The sequence below is a fragment of the Lepidochelys kempii genome, chromosome 5 (genome assembly GCF_965140285.1).
Source record: "Lepidochelys kempii isolate rLepKem1 chromosome 5, rLepKem1.hap1, whole genome shotgun sequence".
Lineage (NCBI taxonomy): Eukaryota > Metazoa > Chordata > Testudines > Cheloniidae > Lepidochelys > Lepidochelys kempii.
In genome coordinates, this window is record NC_136384.1 from 87,292,546 (window position 1) to 87,313,041 (window position 20,496).

The window sequence follows — 20,496 nt, forward strand, 5'->3', positions numbered from 1 at the left end:
CTAGGGCTGGCTGGGTAATTTTTGATTTTGCCAAATCAAATTGTTTTTCATCAAAAAAGAAATATTTAATTTTGGTTCAGATTGACCTAAATCTAAATTTCAGTTCAAATGAACCAAAACGTTTCATTTGGAGTCAGGTCTACATCAAACTATATCATTCTAAAGTGCCACTGTGCCCCCGAGAGCTGTAGTTTGGTATGTTCTCTTCTACATGCTGGGTTCTTTGACTGGAGTACATCTATGATGCATTGCAATTTCCCCTCTGACTGAGTTGCATGGTGCTTCGTGGGAAACACATGGCAGTGTTGCATCATGGGAGGGGTAGTCCAACCAGGGAGCCTGGCCCTCTGGCAAGAATGAAAGCAGGAGGCACCTCTGCACAATAAGCAGATGCAGCTTAATGTCAAACTGCCTAGAAATGAAGTGTTTCTACATCTCCGAATTGAATTTGTTCCAAACTTTTTGTTCCATAAAAACTTTCAATACTAACTTTTCTTCTGAATTTGGGACAAAACATATCAAAATATCCAAAGGGATGGACATTCCCATTTGCACCATCTTTAATCATCTCATTAATATCTATAAGTAGTCCTGCTTAAAAATATACAAAATGATATAGCTCAGTGAAACTAAAGTGTGTAAACTCAACAGGATTTGGACTGATATATGATAAAGATAATCAAATATTGCAATAGTAATGTTTGAGTAGTAACTTAATATATTTTACGTAAGTGTCATTCTGTGTACTAATGATATTGACCAGAAAGATCCTCCTCTTATTTATTTTATGTTGATAGTAAGAATATTTATTTCTAACAACAGTAATTACATCATGGAACAATATGATTGTTCAGAATTTCCCTGGACACCCTCATAAAGTTTGTTGGTTATGTATTACTAGAGATGAATGTTCAGGACCCCTTTGACCTCCCAATTTTGTTACCATTTAGTGGAGTTTATTCTTGTCCATTCTTTAGTAATGTCTGCTGGATTATGTGGACCCATTAGACAGATAGGGAGATGAATATATGAGGCAGGAAGATTTTTTTTTAAATCTGAGCTCCGGATTCCCATTGAGCAGTTTTTCAGTTTCATATTAGACAACCAATTCTTGCCTTTTGTCCTTGCTGAGCCAGTGCATCTAATCAATCAGGACTCAGATGCACAAAAAGACTACATATATTTTTAGCCCTGATAGGAATATAATTAAGAGGGATTTAGTTATAAAAATATGCCTCTGGTAAAATGTCAGTTGAGTTATTAAATATTTATGAATATATATTACATTTATAAAATGATCTTCTCTAGATACATGAACTGCTTAAAAACCCAATTAATGAAAACCAAAACTGACACTATCAGACAGAGCTTCTAGCTCTGATGATGATGAAGATGAATTTCCAACATGAAGGAGGTGTAAACAGATATGTCTACCTGAGTCTGCAGATATCCTGAACTAATGTCTAGAGTTGTGATCTCCTCCTCCCCCATTCATCTTCTGAGGTGGGGTGGGTTGTTAATTTTACAACCTAGTGATGCCATTTCAAAAGTCTGTGTTAACTATTTCATTGCTGATAATTTTGTCTCAGTACAAACCTCCCACAAATATCTAGAGGGGATCTACTCTGGAGTCGGGGTAATACATAATCCTAAGAATGGAATTTTTCACACACTTTTTGTAAATTGAGTTTGACAGTTTTGGTGTATACAGTCATAAAAATTAGAGGTGGAAATTGCCAAATTGTTATACAGTCTTTCTGCCAATGCATAATTCTTGTCTTTCTGTATTTTATGTAATTTGTACTAAAGACTTTTGGTTTTGACACTAAGAACTAGATAATACTCTCTACTCCTCCCTCTCTCTTGAAAAAGTTTTGAGAAAAAAGAACTGAGCATCTTAAAAATCTTTATTACTCTGTAGTAATCCCTCTGTGCAACTTGTGTGTGTTTGGGCCTCTTTGGAGTGTCTCAGTTGTGGGGATGGAGTGTAGGCAAGTGCCCTCACCCTCCAATCATTCATTACACCTTCAAGGATTGCCATGCATAAATTAATGCTGATCCTCTCCTCATTCTCCCTCTTTGCACACATGTGTTGTCGGACTCATGGGAAGAGGAATGTGGAGACTGATCACACGATGTCCCACTTTGCCATACGAGTTCCAGGAGCTAAAGGATTTCTTATGGGTCTCTTGGAATATCTGGAGGTTTGTAAGGCCACTCCCTCTCTCCATTTCACAAAAGGGACAAACCATACCCCCGAAGCAATGATTCAGGAGAGAGCCTGATCAGTCTTTACCTTCATCTAGACACCTCAAAATATGGAGTTGAGAAGGGTGAGCAGGAATTAGCTAGGAAGGAAATTGGGGACACCTGGTCTTCTGACTACACTATATTCTGAGCCTGTACCTTGGCTCTGATTCATCTCAATTAGAAAAGAGAGCTTGATTTTTCAGGAATGTTAAGCCATAGGTAATTTCAGTAGAGGTCAATGGGCGCTGTGGGTAAGCTCTGAAGTACACTGATGATTGTTGAAAAGTATTGACCCACAGGTTGACCGTAATAGAAATCACGTACCTGGAAAACGTGTTAAAATGGAAGTGGCAGCAATTATACTAATTATGAAGGATTAAAACAAACCCTATCCCTTTGTAGACACACATTGCTCCAGCTGTGTGTGCCAAATTAGACTGGTGTATGTAAAACAATTGTAAAGTGACATATCTTAACTCACACATTAGTGCAGAACACGAACTGTGTGAATGCATATGGAGTGGGAGGATCACTGGATGAAAGCATGAAATGAAAGGAAGATGACCCACTGAACAGATTTTTTAGCATCAATTAACTACATTCTTTGTTTCCTTTTCACATTGTTCTCAGTGAAGCAAATGTGTGACAGATCATTAAAAACACTATTTTATTTGACAAGCACTTATTCCACCAAGGTTTCTCTACCACTTCTTGGATTTCATTATTTGGAACAAACATGTTCGATGACAGAAGCTTTATCTCAGAATTTCACCCATATTCTGCATGAAAAGGATTTGAAACAAAGGCTTGTCCACATATTATTGTGAACAGAATATTTTGTTGTTAATAATGCAGTTGCCTTCATTGTAGAGTATATTGCGGTGGATTAAATAAATTGAAAATTATTACTTTATCAATTTCCGATGAAAGCTTATTAGCAGTTTACATTAACTTTCCTCTTCCCACTGCCATTCTTAGGTCAAATGAAAATGTTCTTTCTGGGTTTCAATATATTTGATTTTAATCTGATAGCATAATTATTTCCACTTTGGATGGTTCATAGGGAAGAACAAAGCATGAAACCCTCTTTATTCAAATAAATGTGATGTTTAGGAGATAGATTCTGCCTAATCTTATATCCTGTATAACCTCATTGAAGTCACTAAGACCTGATTCTCATTTACAGTTGAGGCCCTTTTACTCTGCTCTAGCACCATAAAGGGGCCTTGAAGTGGGAGTAAATTACATTTGCACCCACTTAAAGAATCTTTTACACAGAGTGGTGTAAAGGGGCCCTAGGCAAATGAGAATTCGGTTCACAGGGTATAAATCAGTGGAAAACGTGATCCTAAAAATGTAAAATACATAAAATATGAAGCAGGATTTCTTTTTCCCTTTAGGAAGCAAGACAATAAATCTTTTCTAGATCAGCCTTTATAGTTCAGTCTTCAGTGTTAGGGAGAATACTTAATGTTTAGATCAAGGTACTGAGGAACATGACTTCCTGGGTTCTGTTATGGACTCTGCCATGGATTCTTTTGTGTGTGAATTTGGACAAATCACAATTTTCTATGCCTCAAATTTCTCAGCTGTAAAATATATACTGAACCTAAAAAGAGCAGTGAAGCTTAGATAAGATTTGTAAATTGCATGGAAATCTTTAGATAGTGCTAAACAGTTGAATTATTATGATTAACAAAACTTCTCTCTTGATAAGGGAAATAATGGGGTCTTGGTGGACATAGTCATGGAAATTAAATGGAGAATTTCATGGAGTAACTTCCTCCTAGTCTACCACCTGAAAGCAAAAAGATACACTACTTGTCATTGGCTATTCGACCCAACAGAATTAACTATTTCGGACCTTTGGATTTACCACTCGAGTTATGCATCCACCCCAAATCTTTTTGTAGGGATGGGAGAGATGTTTGTACCAAAAAAAGAATGACTTGTTCTTTTCTCATTTCCTTTTTATTTCTTTCTTTTGTGTTTCCTCCAGCATCGTGCACTGATCCAATTATTTTATTGGGAGAGGATTGTAATTTGTAGAAAAAAAAATAGATCTTGCCTTTCATCCTGAAGAAGGGAGTTCCCCAATACTAAATCAGTAGTTCTGAGAACAACTGAACTCCTAGTCAAACAACATCTACTCACAAGATCCCCATTTTTAGAACTTCCCCCACACAGTAGTTCTTGTTCCAAACACAACACACGTAAGTGAGTCTTTAGTGGACCTCTGTACTCCCTGTTGTCGTCTTAGTTTCCGTGAGGAATTCAAACTAGACCCAGTGATTAGGAGTAAATAATGGATATTGTAAGTAGATCTATTATTGCTTGGTTGTCTACAAAGTATTTTATAATTACGTGCAGATTTATTGTACAATGTTTTACAGCAACTTACCACATGGTAAATTGCATCATGCATAAATCATAAGCAATTGTTATATGTTCAATATTTATTTAAACATATTATGATGCACCAGGCTTTCCTTTCAGGTCTAAACAGTTCTAATTATTTAGAGAAATGATTTTTCCACCCTGAAAGGGATTTTTTTTTAATAGCCATAATGTTGGGAAATCTAAATAAAAGTGCTCATAAATATTGGTGGTACAGTATTGGATCTTGTGATGTTTTTAAAGTGGTATCCTGAGGAAGAAATAACTGTAGCCAATCAAATCAAGGCTGTTGGTTGCTAATGCCTCCAACGCCTTTTGAAACTCAGTCCTGCTTAGATGATATAAGTTTTATTTGACTAGATGCTTTTTCTAATGAGAAGTAAACAGTTTGGTGCAGTTCTTTAGCCAATCTTGCATGTTATAATTATCTATGACTATGAAACATTTCAAACTTTAATCTTAATTTCCCCTAACTTTTTTTTAAAATAAAAGTGAGGAAACTGAAAGCTGCTTCATATAGTGCTTTTGTTTCTTTTATGACAGTTGAGCTGTAGATTATGGTTTAGCTGAATTACTGGAGCACATTCATAACAGAAAATGAACCTTCAGTTTACTGGCTGTAAACTTACTGTAAACTTACTGTAACTTAAGTAAAATTACTTTAGATATGAAACTGATTGAAACACTGTTTAAAAACTTAACTACAGGAGATTAAAATACCCTTTAATGTGGAAACTAAAAACATGATGGTTTTAGCCAGTGTAACTCCATTGATTTAGCTGAAGTTTCTCCTGAGATTAAAAGGAGACGCTAAACATCTGTATGTGTACTTTGACAATACTGTGGGCCAGACCCTGGTGATAAAGTAGCCATGAAGCCAATGGACTGGCCTCCTGAGGATTCTTCTCCCCGAGGGAATTTTTATTGGCATTGAGCAGCCATAGTTGGTCCTACATCTCATCTGTTCTTGGCCCTCAGCAGAGAGGCCATGTTTGGAGGATATGAGGTGAGGCAGGGCATCACTGCATCCTGGTAATCTTCATCTGCCATCAGAATTGCTAGCACTGAAGTTTATAGAAAGTAAATTTCAAAGTCAGTTCCATGAATATTGATACCAAAAGTTCTTCACTCAAAGAACTCATCCACTCAATGAATAGAAACAATGCCAAGTGATGACTTCCTCTCAAATTTACCAATACAGCTCTACTACCAAAACTCAAATACATATAATTATTTCTGATCAGTTCATAGATCTGATTTGTTTAATTGCCAAATACCTCATAAATATACTTTCTTATAAATTTCAATCTGCCAGTAAAAAGAAAAGGAGTACTTGTGGCACCTTAGAGACTAACCAATTTATTTGAGCATAAGCTTTTGAGCATAAGACTAACACGGCTGTAACTCTGAAATCTGCCAGTATTATACTGTGAGCAAGAAAAGCCTGAATTCCTTGGACAAATCAGCATAATTGTTGCTGAAATGTAGGCTGCCAGCTTAATAGGGTCAGATTGCAATCTAATTTACATAACTGTAGATCCACATGAATTTAGTTGGCTTGAGTGGAGTGGGTTTTGGATTTACAGTATTGTGAGATCAGAATTTGAACCATAGCTTTTTAGTAGAGTTAGAATCCTGTACTCCCCTCTTCTTGATGCATACCATTTTGCATACTGAGGATGCCTTATCTTTACATCACCACAATAAGGCAACCTTACAGAGGCATGAATACATGGTTTTCAAAACAAAATCCTGAAATTGTATTCCATTCACCATGACACATCCCTTCTATGTGTACATTATATTGCTTCATAGCGTACGTGAAAGGAAAAAAACTGAATTGCTTTGCACATTACAGAATTGTCCTTTCAAAGAAAAACCACCTATCAGTTAAAATGATTTTACCTACTTGAACATAGCATGTTGGAAAGAAGCTTTTAAAAAGGCTTGCTCTGTGATTCAGTATACAAAAAACAGTTTTCCTTAAAGTCTGTTCTGTACTCGGGACAAGTACATTAGAGAAATGCAAGAACAGCTGTATGACCCTTTTTTTTCCTCCTTATTTCTAACTCAGGGCCAGATTTGGAAACCTTTTGGAACATGTAATCATCACAATAAAGAGAATTCCTCCCCAGCACAGATAATATTTGTAGAAAAATGTGCTGAGATGGCTCATCCTAGAACCTGTTTGCACTGTTGTCAGAAATAATGAGCTATATACTTCACTGCAGCCAAATTTCACTTGGTGTAGGGGAGTGGCTGTGAAAGATCTGGCGACAGCTCCCTGAGTCTGCTTCGCCTGGCTTCTGTGCCTGTGAAAGCAGCATAAGTGCTGCTTTAACCAATGCCCTTGGTGTTAGGTTCTTGAGGGCCTATACTGCAGTAGAGGATTGGTGTGGTATAGCAGAGCTCCACCATGCCTCTTAGGGTGTGTCTACACTGCAATAAAACAGATGTGGCTGGCCTGTGTCAGTTGGCTTGGGCTTTGGCTAGTGGGGCTATAAAAATTTGCATTGTAGATGCTTGGGCTCGGTCAGGAGCCCAGGATCCAGGACACTCTATCTCTAGCATCTACACTGCAATTTTATAGCCCCAGAGCCCTGCAAGCCAGAGTCTGCCGATATGAGCCAGCTATGGGTGTTTTATTGCAGTGTAGATTTAGGCTTACACTGGGGTTTTGGTGGGGTGGCTGGTGCAAGAGCTGCATCATCTCAGTTTATGCCAGTTGAGAGGGTCCTCACTGCAAGGGAAATTCTCAGCTAGCAGTTTACACCCTGAATTGCTGTTTAGGTGATGCAGAGGAGATACAGCACAGACCAGACTAATATTTTTCTTGTCCTTTACTAGCACAGTTTCCTGTGTTGCGCTACTTTTTGCTTTCTGCCAGATATTGAAATAAACTATCTGCTAGGATAACAAGAGATTTTGGAGCTGTGATAATTAAAGGACTTCTATAAAGTCCTAACCAGTCATTTCTTTTCCATATTGGCATGCTTTCTTCTTCGTTTTGTGGATATTAAAGTAGAACCATGCCAACTAGAACTGCTGTTAGATACAGGAAAAAACCTGCACTGAAAATAAGGTTTCAGTTACTGAAGAACAGGGTAATATGATTCTGTGGTTGTTTGAAGCAGGGCCTGTATGAGTGATGCTATGCTCCATGTGGGTCAAGGAAGAGCACCATGCTTTCTTTTGGCCTCTTTTCTGGGATTCAGTAATCCCTGAAACAGAGGTAGGGATTTGGCAGGTGATAATCCTCCTCCCCTGTTGTACTTACTACGCCCAAAGATTGTATCAAGGCAGACTGTGCCTACCATCAATTTATTTGTTTTGTCCTAGAATGAAAATCATTGTATAATGTTTGTGTGTAAGATATATTTGTATTTTAACAAGTGTTTTCTCTCACAGGGGGAAATTCACTGTGTGTGCAAAGAGCCAGAATGAGGCCTACACAACACTTAAACCCTCACAATAAGACTTAAGTGGTACATGAATAAGCCTTGTGCTGCTGTTCTGCACAGGAGTGAAATTCACCCTCACAGCTTCTCCTCCCATGTAGCACTGCATTGCAGAGTTGTTCTCAAAGTCACTACAATGGAATCAAATGGTGGCGCCATATACACAAGATTGAGCCAAATTCTCTGCTGGTATAAATGGTCAAAACTCCATTGGGATCTATGAAGCTCCATATATTTAAAGCTGCAGAGAATTTAACCTATGACTTGTTTGGATGGTGAAAGAGAAGTTCTTATTGTTAAAATGGGGGTTTTATAGTTGGCCATTATTTATATATTTTTGACTTATTTTTCCAGTTGGGTGTCTCTGGAGCTCATTATAGCACAAATAATGTCAGGAGATATTGGCAAATATGGTCTTTGTTTTTAGGTTTTCCATACTCTGAGCACTTCTCTTTCAGAACTTGGCAAGCCCACACCAACACCCACACTGTAACTCCCTGAGTGAAGTCTGATTTTTAGCATTCATGCTAGAAGATGAATCTAAAGATTATCAGGCTTTCTTAGTACCAGAAGAAAAATATTTACTGATCCATTTTTCTTCTTTGTGGCCAAGTCTCTGATGCTTTACAAAGTGGACACGTGTTTTACTCTATGTACATACTCACATGCATAAAGTTAAGCACATGCATAACTGTTTGCTGGATCATGGCCTAAGTTGTTCTATAGCTAAGTTTATCTCTCAAGACATACCTAAAAAAAGAAATGTAGTAAAAATATCACATTCTTAGCTATTGGCAGTTATGACTGACCTTCCATTCTGTAAGGATACGAGGGTGCTTATCAAAAATATGAATATGCTATATTTATAGATTTTTGCCCTACAACAGATGAATAGGGATTAAAAAGAGACACGGAGAGAAAATTAACACCTCTCCATGTCCCTTTTTATTTTCTCCAGTGTCCTTTTATTGCAGGTAATTTAGTTTTAGTTCTCTCACCTCCTTACAATTCTACATCAATCTACATCTTTTCCAGGATTTCTCAGGGCATCTACTGGGTCCTATAGGTTTAGGAGAAACATGATGCATAAGAACTGCATATGTAGTTCTCCATCTAATTTACAAGCATGTAAGACTGGACTCTTGATATGGATCCACAATTGACATTTTTTTTAAAGTGCAGCGTGCACCCATGCGTGCGCACACAGAATCTTCAGTCCACAAGATAGTTTTTCTTTTCTCTCAAATTACAAATTGATTTATTAGAATATGAATGGAACACTGGAATATTTGGATTGTAGCAAGGTATTTGATGGTGTTTCTGGCAAAAATATACCTTCAAAAATTACTATTGTTTTGGTTAGGATATGGGAATGGAAAAGCTGGAGTAGTAATGTCATGTTTTAGGGATGAGTCTAATATGGAACGGGTAATAGCTCCGGTTATATTTAAAATCATTAATGATTCTGAAGGAGTAAACACCATCATATTAATTCAATTGTTAAATAATAAACTGGGAAGATTTTCAAATTCTAATAAATGCAGTAAAATATCTCGCATCCATAGGCAATCTCGCCTCCTAGCCTCCTTTTTCATATAGAGGTTACTTTTTCTCTCATTTAACAGTACTTCATGCTTTCAGCCTGCACAAAACATATGTGAAATTCATTTTAGTTGTTTGGAGGTTTTCAGAATAAAGAAAATTAGGCTTAGTATGCATTGTTTTTAAATATACACCCACACACAAGTGATAACCAGGAGCTGCTACATGTGAATCAATGGAGTTACAACATGGGAGAACTGGAATATGTTAAAGAAGAATCAAGGTCATTCTCCTTTTGGTGTGACTGAAGTATGATAACTAAGGCCAAAATCCTGCAATAGATTCATCATTGTGGAAACTTAAATTTTCATGGAATCCTACTGATTTCAGAGGAACACTCGATGTTTGTAAGGATTCGTACTGGCAGATTTCATTACTGGATCAGAGGCTACCTGAGGTGATTAACTTTCACAGAAAGTTACATATGGTTACTTTGTTACAAGATCCCAAGATGTGCTTCACGTGTATAATTCCCCATTGAATTCAGTGTGTGTTAGTGACTGCACTTTAAAAGTTAGTTTGTTTTTGAAATATTCTACTGGTTTTGAGAATTATTCCATATGTTTAAAATGGGAATATAGCTAGAACAGGTAATCTCTCCCAAAATGCATGACACCCTTTAGATGCGATCATTGTAAGTATGTTGAGTGCATCTTAGGATCAGGTCCTAAATTTTCATATACAAACATAGGTCCAAATTCTGATGACACAATGTAAATCTAGTTTCAATCAATTGGCTTCAGTAGGGTCACTCTGGGTTTACCTTATTTAAATGAGCAGAATTAGGCTAATTCTTTCTATTTAGGCCAATTCTTCCATTTGTCTGCACTTAATAATACATGGGCTGACTGATGGGGTTCTCAACAGATGCAGCAGTTCACCAACTCTCAATTTCATAATCAGAGTCCTAAATTTTTGAGACAGAAACCTTCAATTCTTGTCTGTAAAGCACATCAGAACACTTTTTTTGTACTAAAAGAACTTATGTTGTTGTTTTTTTCCACACAAACTGACAGATTTGCTTTCATGGTCAAATACCCCAATGAAAATTGTTTTAAATAAAGTTTTGATTTTAAAAAGGGCAAAAAAAAAGACTTTGAATGGAAACTGTTAAAAAAAACTTCTGTCATTATCTGGAAGCTCTTGTGGAAAAGAGAAAGGACATCTACAACATCATTGATTATGCATTACAAAATAATTTGAATTTTTACAGAGAAACTTATATTAATCCTAACACAATTTGCACCAACATCCCTGTTTATATTTCAGCTGAAAAATAAATGAAAAACATAATGAAAATATATTGAATTTCAAAACATAATGGGATAGTATAAGAAGAGTGACAATTTAATAATCCAGTGAGACGTTATAAGGCAGTCTTTATTTCATAGGAAATGACATTGTAAGCAGTTACAAAATTAGTCTACCTACATGGTGGAGGGAACCTTTTAATACTGACTTAAAAATATATATCTTCAATATCAGTGAATTAAAATATTTTACTTTTAAATCACATTCATTTTTGGTCCAGTTCATAAACTGACTGTGCTCCCTTTCAAGGTCTTGCCATTTTACTAGCCTACCACTCATTACCATTTTCGAATGTTTCCAGTCTGCATTACAGGAATTTATATATTGTATTAAACTTTTATACTTCAGCACAAAATGAACACAATATACGTTTGTCTTTAAATGCTGGTGATGTTTTTTACCAATAAACTCATTCTTCTTAATAATGTAACTGTACTCTTATAAATAGCTAAAGGTAAATAATGTTATCTATTCGTATTAAAAGTTTCACCAATCAGCATGTTAACTTACAGAAAATGCATTTAAAAAGAGATGTGTAAACTAAGCTACATTAAAGCAAACCAAGTAGGTACTACTGAACAACAAGATCCACAAGTTTCAGATTCTGTTGATACTTTTTATTCATTCTACATGTTTCTGCTAGGTATGACTTGGATTTGATATAGACTAGTCGTTGCCTTTTAAGTATTCCCAGAGACAAACAGATAACTTTATCTCATGCCAACAGTATGCCCTTCTACTTTCCTATATTTACCATAGAAAATATCCTCTATCTGAAATATTCAAGGTGTCTTCAAAATACTTGTTAAACTTGCTGACTATCTTAGATAAAGAGCTACCACTGTGCACCTTTAAAGTGAATAACTAGTATTTGATAGGAAATCTCTGCATTTTCTCGTCAAATGACAATTTTATTCTGTCCTATTGTGTGATTGATTCATATTCCATCTTTAACCACCGAGGTCAGACACCAAGCAATATACTGTAAGGTCACAATTTTAAAAATACAGGCTTGACCCAACAACAATGGAAGGACTCTTATTGCCTTCAAAGGGCATTGAGCTGTTCCTATTACAGTTAAAAATGTAGGAGTCAGATTCAGTACTAGGCCGCCTCCTCTCGCTGTGCTGTAGCCCTCAGGCAAGCAACATAACCCAAAAGTGGGTGGCACTAGCTGAAAATGAGGTCTAGATGGGACAGCAGGGAAAGGGATGATTCAGATGGTCTCCTTTGGAAGCAACAAAGGAGTTAAATGTTGGCCCTTGGTCCCCCGTCCCTTCCCTACACCAATTCCAAAGACCAGGCAGTTCCTTCATTTCAGTATGTTACAGGCTAATAAAGCAACTCGTTGGTTTTGACACATTTTTCTCCATCTGTCATAGTAAAGCAAAGGGAAAAATATTAAAAATGGAAAGTACTTTAAGGATACCTCACAATGTTATTAACAATACAGAATGATGCATTTATATTGTAATGTGTGATCATTTGCATGCTTATTTTTGCAAAGATGAATTTATAGCTTATTGAATGCTTCATCATAATACTTTACCGCATAAGAGTTGCAGGGCAACAGATACCAAATGAGGCATGTCCCTTAAACTACAGCACAGGTGGCCATGGTAAATTAAACTCAGTCTCTCAATCTCAGACCTAATGAAAGTGGGGAAAGAGAGAGAGGGAGAGAGAGATAATAGGCCAGATTCTGAGCCCTTTCCACATATTCTACCTAGTTATGATTTGGATTGGATATTGATGGTGGCCTTTAATTTTTTCCTAAAAACAGAACTTTTCCTCCAAACTATAATATGCCTTCCTCCTCCCCCCCTATATTTAACTATAGGAAACAGTCTTGGATACCTTTTTGACCACTTTGTCTGTATGCATTATGATAGCCTTTAGTTATATGATTGCATATCTGAATGTTATTTTATCATAGTTTTTGTGTAAATTTCAGAGGGTTTTAGTAAAGTAAACTGAAAAACCTTGTGGCAACGTATCAACATCCACATTGGTTATCATCAGGGTTGGAACCTTTAGATTCGCTATACAGACCTCTGCCACTTGAGCAAATGGAATCACAAACAGCAGTAATATGTTGTCGTCATCCTGCATGTGGACACGCACTAGAGAGGGATGGGACACACACTTGGCTGATGTGTCATAGATTTTGCTGATAGCAGATGAATTGTCATGCTCAGAAATCTTGGTTTCCATTCTAGGCTCTGGGAGGGAGTATACTCGAGTGGACACGCCCTTTCTGCCCTGTCTAAGTCCTGTCTCTTCCTCGCTCCTGGCTCCTTATCCCAGTTCCATCTCCTTGCCAACTTTGTCCCAATCCCTCTCTTCAGTTCTCATCCCAGTCTCCTTTCCCAGCCAGTTCTAGCCCTGCCCCGGCCACCTCATCCAATCTCAATCAATCTCTCTCTCCCTCCCTCTCCCATCCCTGCCACAGTCCCGCCAATCTCTTTACCCAGCCAATCCTAGTTCCCCTCCACACACCTTCTTGTCAGATCTGTCACCCCCTCCTTATCACCTCCATTCTCCCCAACACTGGTTCTTAGTCCCAGTCTCCTTTTCTAGCCAGTTCCAGCCTCCCCTGTGCTCTCCAGATTAACATATCTGTATTCCTCCACAGCCAACAAGCTTTCAATCCCCACCCCTGTTTCTGACACTGGCTCCTAGTCTCCTTTCCCAATGAGTCAGTGTCTCCTTGCCCAGCCAGTCCCAGTTTCTTTTCCTACTCCAATCCCAGTCTCACCAGATTCCTTGTCCAATCTACTCCTTTCTCTTTCCCTTGTCTGGCTTTGGTGCGCTCTGCATTTGAATTAAGCAGCTTTCTTTTCCATGCTGCCTGGGTGCCAGCAGGGGTATCATTAAGATCAGAGAGAGAGAGAGAGAGAGAGAGAGAGAGTAGGATGACCAGATGTCCCGATTTTATAGGGACAGTCCTGATATTTGGAGCTTTTTCTTATAGAGGCTCCTATTACACCCCCACCCTCTGTCCCGATTTTTCACATTTGCTGTCTGGTCACCCTAAGAGAGAAAGGCTCTTTACTCTCAGTTCCAGTATCTGGCACAGAACAGGTGGGAACAGACATTACAGGAAAAGTACATGTTTGTCCCTGTAGCCCTGGGCTGTGAGGGGATGGAAAATGTTCAACCATTCTGTAGGCATGGCACATGCACAGTCTGCTCATAAGAGCAGAGAGGCTGGAGCTTGCCCAGCACAGGAATATTTAGGGAATTTAGCTGCTACAATAGAATAAGCCCCTATTCAGCATGTGCGAATAGCAATTTTTTTAAAAGTTTTTAATTTGGCCATATTATTGGTAGATTTCCTCAGAGTTGGCAAAAGGCATATCCCTGACAAAAAAGCTACCCCCTGCCAAATGTTAAGTCTAGGGGCACTAGACCAGTTCAAAGAAAAGTCACTAGAATTTTTTAACATTGGCAAAAAAAACCCTACGTATTTTCCCTGGTTCTTGGAAACGGCTATACCATTTTGGCTGAAATTTTCAACAAAAACAAAATCAGCCTCAGGCAGATATCTGCATGGAAAATTTCAGCCTGAATAGTTAACATTGGAAAAGTTATAAGCAACTGAAAACAAGGTTTTATAATGGGAAGTATCTGGCAACTTGAATACCTAATCATGATCCAGAATGTTTTACAAAGCAATTTTAAGTATTATTATCTCCATTTTCCAGCCCTGCCTAGGACACTTTCCAGCAAAAGAGTATAGGGTGGTGGTGGAGCAGACAGGTTGTTGTGAATTAATGTGCATGTCTCATTATTCCCATTCATTTCAGAGTGCCTTCCAAATGTCATTTGAAGGCAGCATATGGACCTAAGATAGTAAAACTCATACATAATGGTGGTCATTCTAAGTGAAATAGTGCTTATGTTTAATTCCAGGGAGGCCTAGGTATCACCGGGATGTTGAAAATGGCAGAGACTCCAAAAGTTAATTAAGCTTAAGAGTAATATGGTGATGAATGATTTAAAAGCCACATGGCTCAATAATGGTTTAAATCCACAGCCTATGGTGGAGAGGAAGTGTAAACAGGACTGCAGCTATTGTGCTAGGGTACTGCATGCACTGCTTCTCTGTACAGCATCTGCTACTCAGCCCTTTATGAAAGGAAGGTGGATCAGTGACCTTAACTTCACGTTTCTTGCCTCTTCTCTACTTTGGGAGGGCTCATTACTGCATCGGCACTATCCTGTGGACTGCCGTTGCACCCAAACCTCTGCTCACATGGCGAGAAAAGCCTCTGCTCTTGTGCATCAAACATTTTGCATATGCAATTGTGGTAATTAGGTGCCAAACTCCAGCATTTGTGCTCTTAAAGTAAATGCATATCTAAATAGGTGCCCATGCAAAATCTGTAAACCCAGTATTGAGGGCTGGGTTGAGGATGGCTGAAAACTTTGACCTGAGGTTTTTACAGTGGTACACAGGATTCTACTTGATGATTCCCTCTGAAATCAGAGAGATTAATGTCCCATACACATTCTTGATGATACAGGGGAAAGAGCTCAATCTAAATGATTTTTTTTAATTGCATAGAAGTTGAAACAGGTACTAACAATATCCTGAAGCGATCTCACAGTTTTTAACTTGTTTTTGTTTGAGTGCTTTCTCCTTCAAGCATCCCTTAGCAAGCACTTGGGGTCAAAGATACTATCCAAATACATAAAACAATGTTATAAACAAGGCTACAATAGTTGCTTTACAATGTGACATGCTAGTCATGTTTAACTGATCCATATAAAGCATGAGACACTTTCTAACTGTAAGAACAGTAGGACAACCGAACAAACTGCCTAGGAAGGTTGTGGAAACTCCTTTACTGGAGGCTTTCAAAAGGAGGCTGGATAACCATCGGTCTTGGATGGTTTAGACAAAAATCCTGCATCATGGCAGGGGGCTAGAATAGATATCCTCGTGGTCCCTTCTAACCCTGTGGTTCTATGATTCTATGACATGGCAGTATAAATACTGTCTGTGAGTTGACATTAGTTTACTTGGAAGGTGCATGATGAAATTCTCAAAGTTAGCATACCGTCAATATTTTAAAGTTGTGGAGGGGGAAATAAATCTGACTATTCTGCATATGCAGCACTCAGCTGTGCTTCTATAAGAAGGCTCTCCTGCTTACTTGATTATACTAAATCTGCACTGACATTATCGTATACTGAAGGACAAGGCTTTAGATAACTGGAATGAACAGTGCAATGTGATGGATGAAGCAAATATTTGTCTGCTAATATATACACTCTCCTCTGTTTAAAGTCTTGTAGCTTCAGGGTTTTTATTTTTAATTGTATTACAACTTTCCCCCACAACATGCACTGTTCTCTCCTGTCTGTCTTTGATCTTCTCATTTTCAGACATCTGGTTTTTAAATAGCTGCTATTATGACTAAATTCAGCATATTGATCCATCAGCCCCTGGCAGATCTGGTACCACAACCAACTGAATATCTTCTACTACTACCTCTCTGGAGACTGATTGTGCCAGGTCTGCAACCTGTTCACACTGTAGGCCTGAGATGTGAAAGTCTGTGGTGTGTCTCCAAACCAAGGTTCAAACATTAACATCACAATATGCTAGTGTTTCATCAACTGCACATTCATTCTTCATGTAGGCTTTATTCAATGCCAGATGTGTGTGAACAATACAGAAACTGGGCATATGCAGTTATGCATCTGGTATCATTGAATATTAGTCTAATTTGTTTAACATCTCAAGAATTTAACAGTATTGCAAAGTTGATTAAATACACTTCATTTTCCTCTCTTTAACTGGTGTAAAGAGAGTCCTCTTGAAGATATACATTTCTACATATTCATTCTTGAGTATGTGAATGAAACTCCCATAGAAAGTTCTAGGCCAAATTCAATGGTAATATACTGTCACGGAGCACAGATTCACCCAGCAGCACCTCCTGCTAGTCATCTTGGGGAATTAATGTTCCAGCCTCTGGAGCATCCTCTTCAGGCCAGTGTCTCACCGCCCCTGGCCCCCCATGTCCCTCCCAGACCCCGGTGCCCTTGTCTTGGGTGCTACCCCCTGGCAGTACCCCACAGTTCTGGGTCTCCCCCTCCCAGGGGAATCCCCACCCACTATCCCCACATCACCTCTGTCATAGGCTACGGCCAGTCACCAACTAGCCCCCACTCCCTGGGGCAGATGGCAGCATAAGCCATTCATCACAGGGGAGGGGGGTTTGGACCTGCTGCCTCTGCTTACCTGTGTCTGCCCCTGCAACCCGCATACCTAATAGGCCTTCCCAGGCCTGCAGCCTGGGGCTTTCCAGGCTGGAGCCCTAGCTCCTCTGGCCCTTCCCCAGCCCTGCTCTAATCTAGGTGTCCTGCTCAGTACCTTGCAGCCAAGCCCTTCTCCCTCTTCAGGCAGAGGGAAAATCTCCTGGAACTTCTGGCTCAAAGCCTTTATAGAGCCAGCTGGGCCCTGATAGGAGTGTGGCCCTCAGCTGCAACCACTTCCCCCAGTCAGCGAGGGTTTCACTCCCTGCCCCAGCCGCAGCCCTCTACAGGGCTTTTCCAACCCCTTCAGGGCTGGAGCGGGTGTTCACCCCGCTACATATACATTCTATCATAATGTATAGGTCAGGGAAAAGTTGGTCAGAAAACAGATGTCCATGGTTAGAATAGTGATAATAGTGTAGCTTTCACTGACTTGGGTTTCAGATATTGTACAAACTATGTGTCACTCCAATGCCCGGTGTTCAGTTAGATTGTGAGCTCTCCTGGGCATGGACGGGCTGTTCATCTGTTTGAACAAAACCCAACACATGGGACCCACTCTGATCCTAACTGGGGGATTCTGAATGCTACTGTAATATAAATGAATAGTGATAGGCATACTAAACAAGTCCCAGTATGCCCCCGTTAACTTATGAATCACCATCTCCAACACTCCCAGGGCCAAGTGAGTTTAAGCAAAGTGGGCATAGCTCCTGTCGGGTCAGATTCCTATCTCACATTACTGTGAATCAAGAGTAACGTTGTTGAAATCAATAGAGTTTCTATACTAATGTGACAGCAATGTGAGGTCAGAATTAGGCCAAATGGGAGGAGTTATGCCTATTTATATCAGAGGCGGAATTGGGTCTCCACTGAATACAAAATTGGTGTAATTTATCCTTGTTTTGGACATGTAATGAATATCATATCAATGAAATTTACAGTGTTTTGCCACTTAAAGTAATTTATTCATCATCTAATTATCATTTTAAGTCAGAATTAATTGTGGCTGCACATGATTATGTATATAACATTGTAGGTGAAAAATTGGGGGCAAGTTTGAGAACTGTTTGAAAATTTGTGACTTGATTTTTCAGTCTGTGCACTTACTACTGCAGTTAAGTCAATGATAGCTGCATATGCTTAGCACCTATGATAATCAATCAGCTGGGGCCTTGAACTTTATGTTGATGACTGCTCTGACTCATTTGGTTCTTCTCTGACTTCCTTGTTCACCTTTATTGCCCTGCATTAACACCCCTGTCCACTACAATTGTCATTCCCTAAACCTTGTTTTTACCAACAAGATGTATTCATAGATTAAAGCAGTCCTAGAATTTTACTTGACTCTTTATTCTCTTTCCCCTTATATCTGTGTTCTTACTTGCAAGGTCTAAACTTAGGGTTTACCTCACCTCTCATTTAGACTCCTGTAAATCAAGAGTAGCGCCAGTAAAGTAAAGTAATATGGTTATAAAACTGATCAGTTTATAGCTTAGCTGAAAATATATTCCCTAGGTACATCATTCTTTATTAGCATCAGTCTGGAAGTGGCTGGCAAGAAGGCCTAATCTTACATAGACTTTTGTTTCACCACCGGAGTAAGGGAAAAAAGAGGCTGGTGCAGGAGACAATAGCCAATGTGGAGGAGTATTCTTGTAAGACATTACAAAGTAGCTTTTTCACCAGATCCTACAGAAGTAATGAATAGTAGCCATGGAACCTACATTGAAACTAAACAAATTTTTCATGCATGTAATAAGTATTTCAGTTCTAAAACTAGCAAATGAAAATGATCTGTATGCAGTATCTTTTATTAAATGCAATAAACAAGTCAATACAGACCACCTGACCATTATCAACTCTTGCAAGCTGTGTTTTGGATTTAATTCAGGAGTTCTTACTATATTTTGGGTTAAAATGAATAGTAACCCCGGAACCTCAATATTTGCTGGGTTTGATAAGCTATAGAGAACAAGGCAGTGTCAGGCCTCTTTCCTAGAAAAATTCCCCACAGCTGCTGTGCAATAAATGTATGATTACCCATAGATGTATTTAGAGTAATTGGCTCATTTCTCTGCAGTCAATACATTGTAGGAGACAAATCATTTTTGTCTTACAGTATTGTATTTTTGAATAATAGCTTATGTATATTCAGCTATCTCTGTGTGTCTAATTATATATATATATAGAGAGAGAGAGAGAGAGAATAAATATAATACAATGCACAATATATAGGTGTATATACTTAATGAGCACGGATGGGAATGTCATATATTCATTGTGCAGATATCAAAGTAAAGTTCTTATTAGATCTCTTAAATAGAATAAAATAGCACTGCTGAATATTCTCAGTGATTTCTACAGATGAAGGGCACCTAATGGATAATGTAATCAGCAAACACAGACATTTAACTGGCAGCTGATTCACCTGTCCGAAGCTAATGTGTTTTTTCTGCAGGTAACCCAGTTCTGACCCTTGGCTCCAATTCCTGACCTCTGACTTTGGCTCTGACCCTTGGCTCTGGCATCTGGCTTCTGACTCTAGTTCTGACCCTGGGCTCTATTCCAGGCTATTGATTCCTGCTCTGACTATTGGGCCTGGCTCCTGCCCCAACCACCAGGCACCACTGTCGATGTCCCCATCATGTAACAGTTTAAACAGCCCCAACAAAAACAAAAGGCTGATATGGCAAGTATGGATCCTACAAAGGCCAATATCTCTGCTGAAGATGGTGGATGTCCTGCAGACCTTGCAGGCCCAGGTTGGTACCCTGCAGACACAGAATGTGGTTCTGCAAGCTCAAGGCATGCCACCTTCAGCTCCAAACCCTGCTCCCCACAAGCCCAAGTACCCATTTACTGACAAGTTAAGTAGTGATTGTGATAAATTTTGTGGATTCCTATTAGTGTTGGCTCCTATTTCTGTTATGCCCAGGGTCGTATCCCACTGACCAAGCCAGGGTGGGATTGATTATTATCCTGCTTATTGAGGAGGCTCTGGCTTGGGAGTCTCCACTCCAGGAGAAATCCAGTCCACTTCTGAGACAATTTGAGGATGTTGTTAGACTATGGCTTCAATGATCCACTTCAGGTGTTGTGGCAGGGACACTGGCCAGTTGCTAAATATGCAGTGGAGTTCTGACACTTGGTAATAGACACGGAGTGGAACAAAGCTGCCCAGTGTTATCATTGCTGACTCAACCTA

General features: G+C 38.9%; 1 protein-coding gene across 5 annotated transcripts in view; it reads left to right on the forward strand.

The window, feature by feature from the left end:
- The window catches only part of CNTNAP4 (contactin associated protein family member 4), a 310,922-nt gene that overhangs the window by 20,288 nt on the left and 270,138 nt on the right, over nucleotides 1–20,496 (forward strand). Inside the window, exon 2 of one of the 5 annotated variants that reach the window (XM_078852860.1) lies at nucleotides 19,750–20,053. The exons of the other annotated variants lie outside the window; for them this stretch is intronic. Coding sequence (XP_078708986.1) covers nucleotides 19,925–20,053 — 129 coding nt within the window. The 5' untranslated portion in view covers nucleotides 19,750–19,924. The remainder of the gene's footprint in view (nucleotides 1–19,749; nucleotides 20,054–20,496) is intronic. 5 annotated transcript variants of the gene reach the window in all.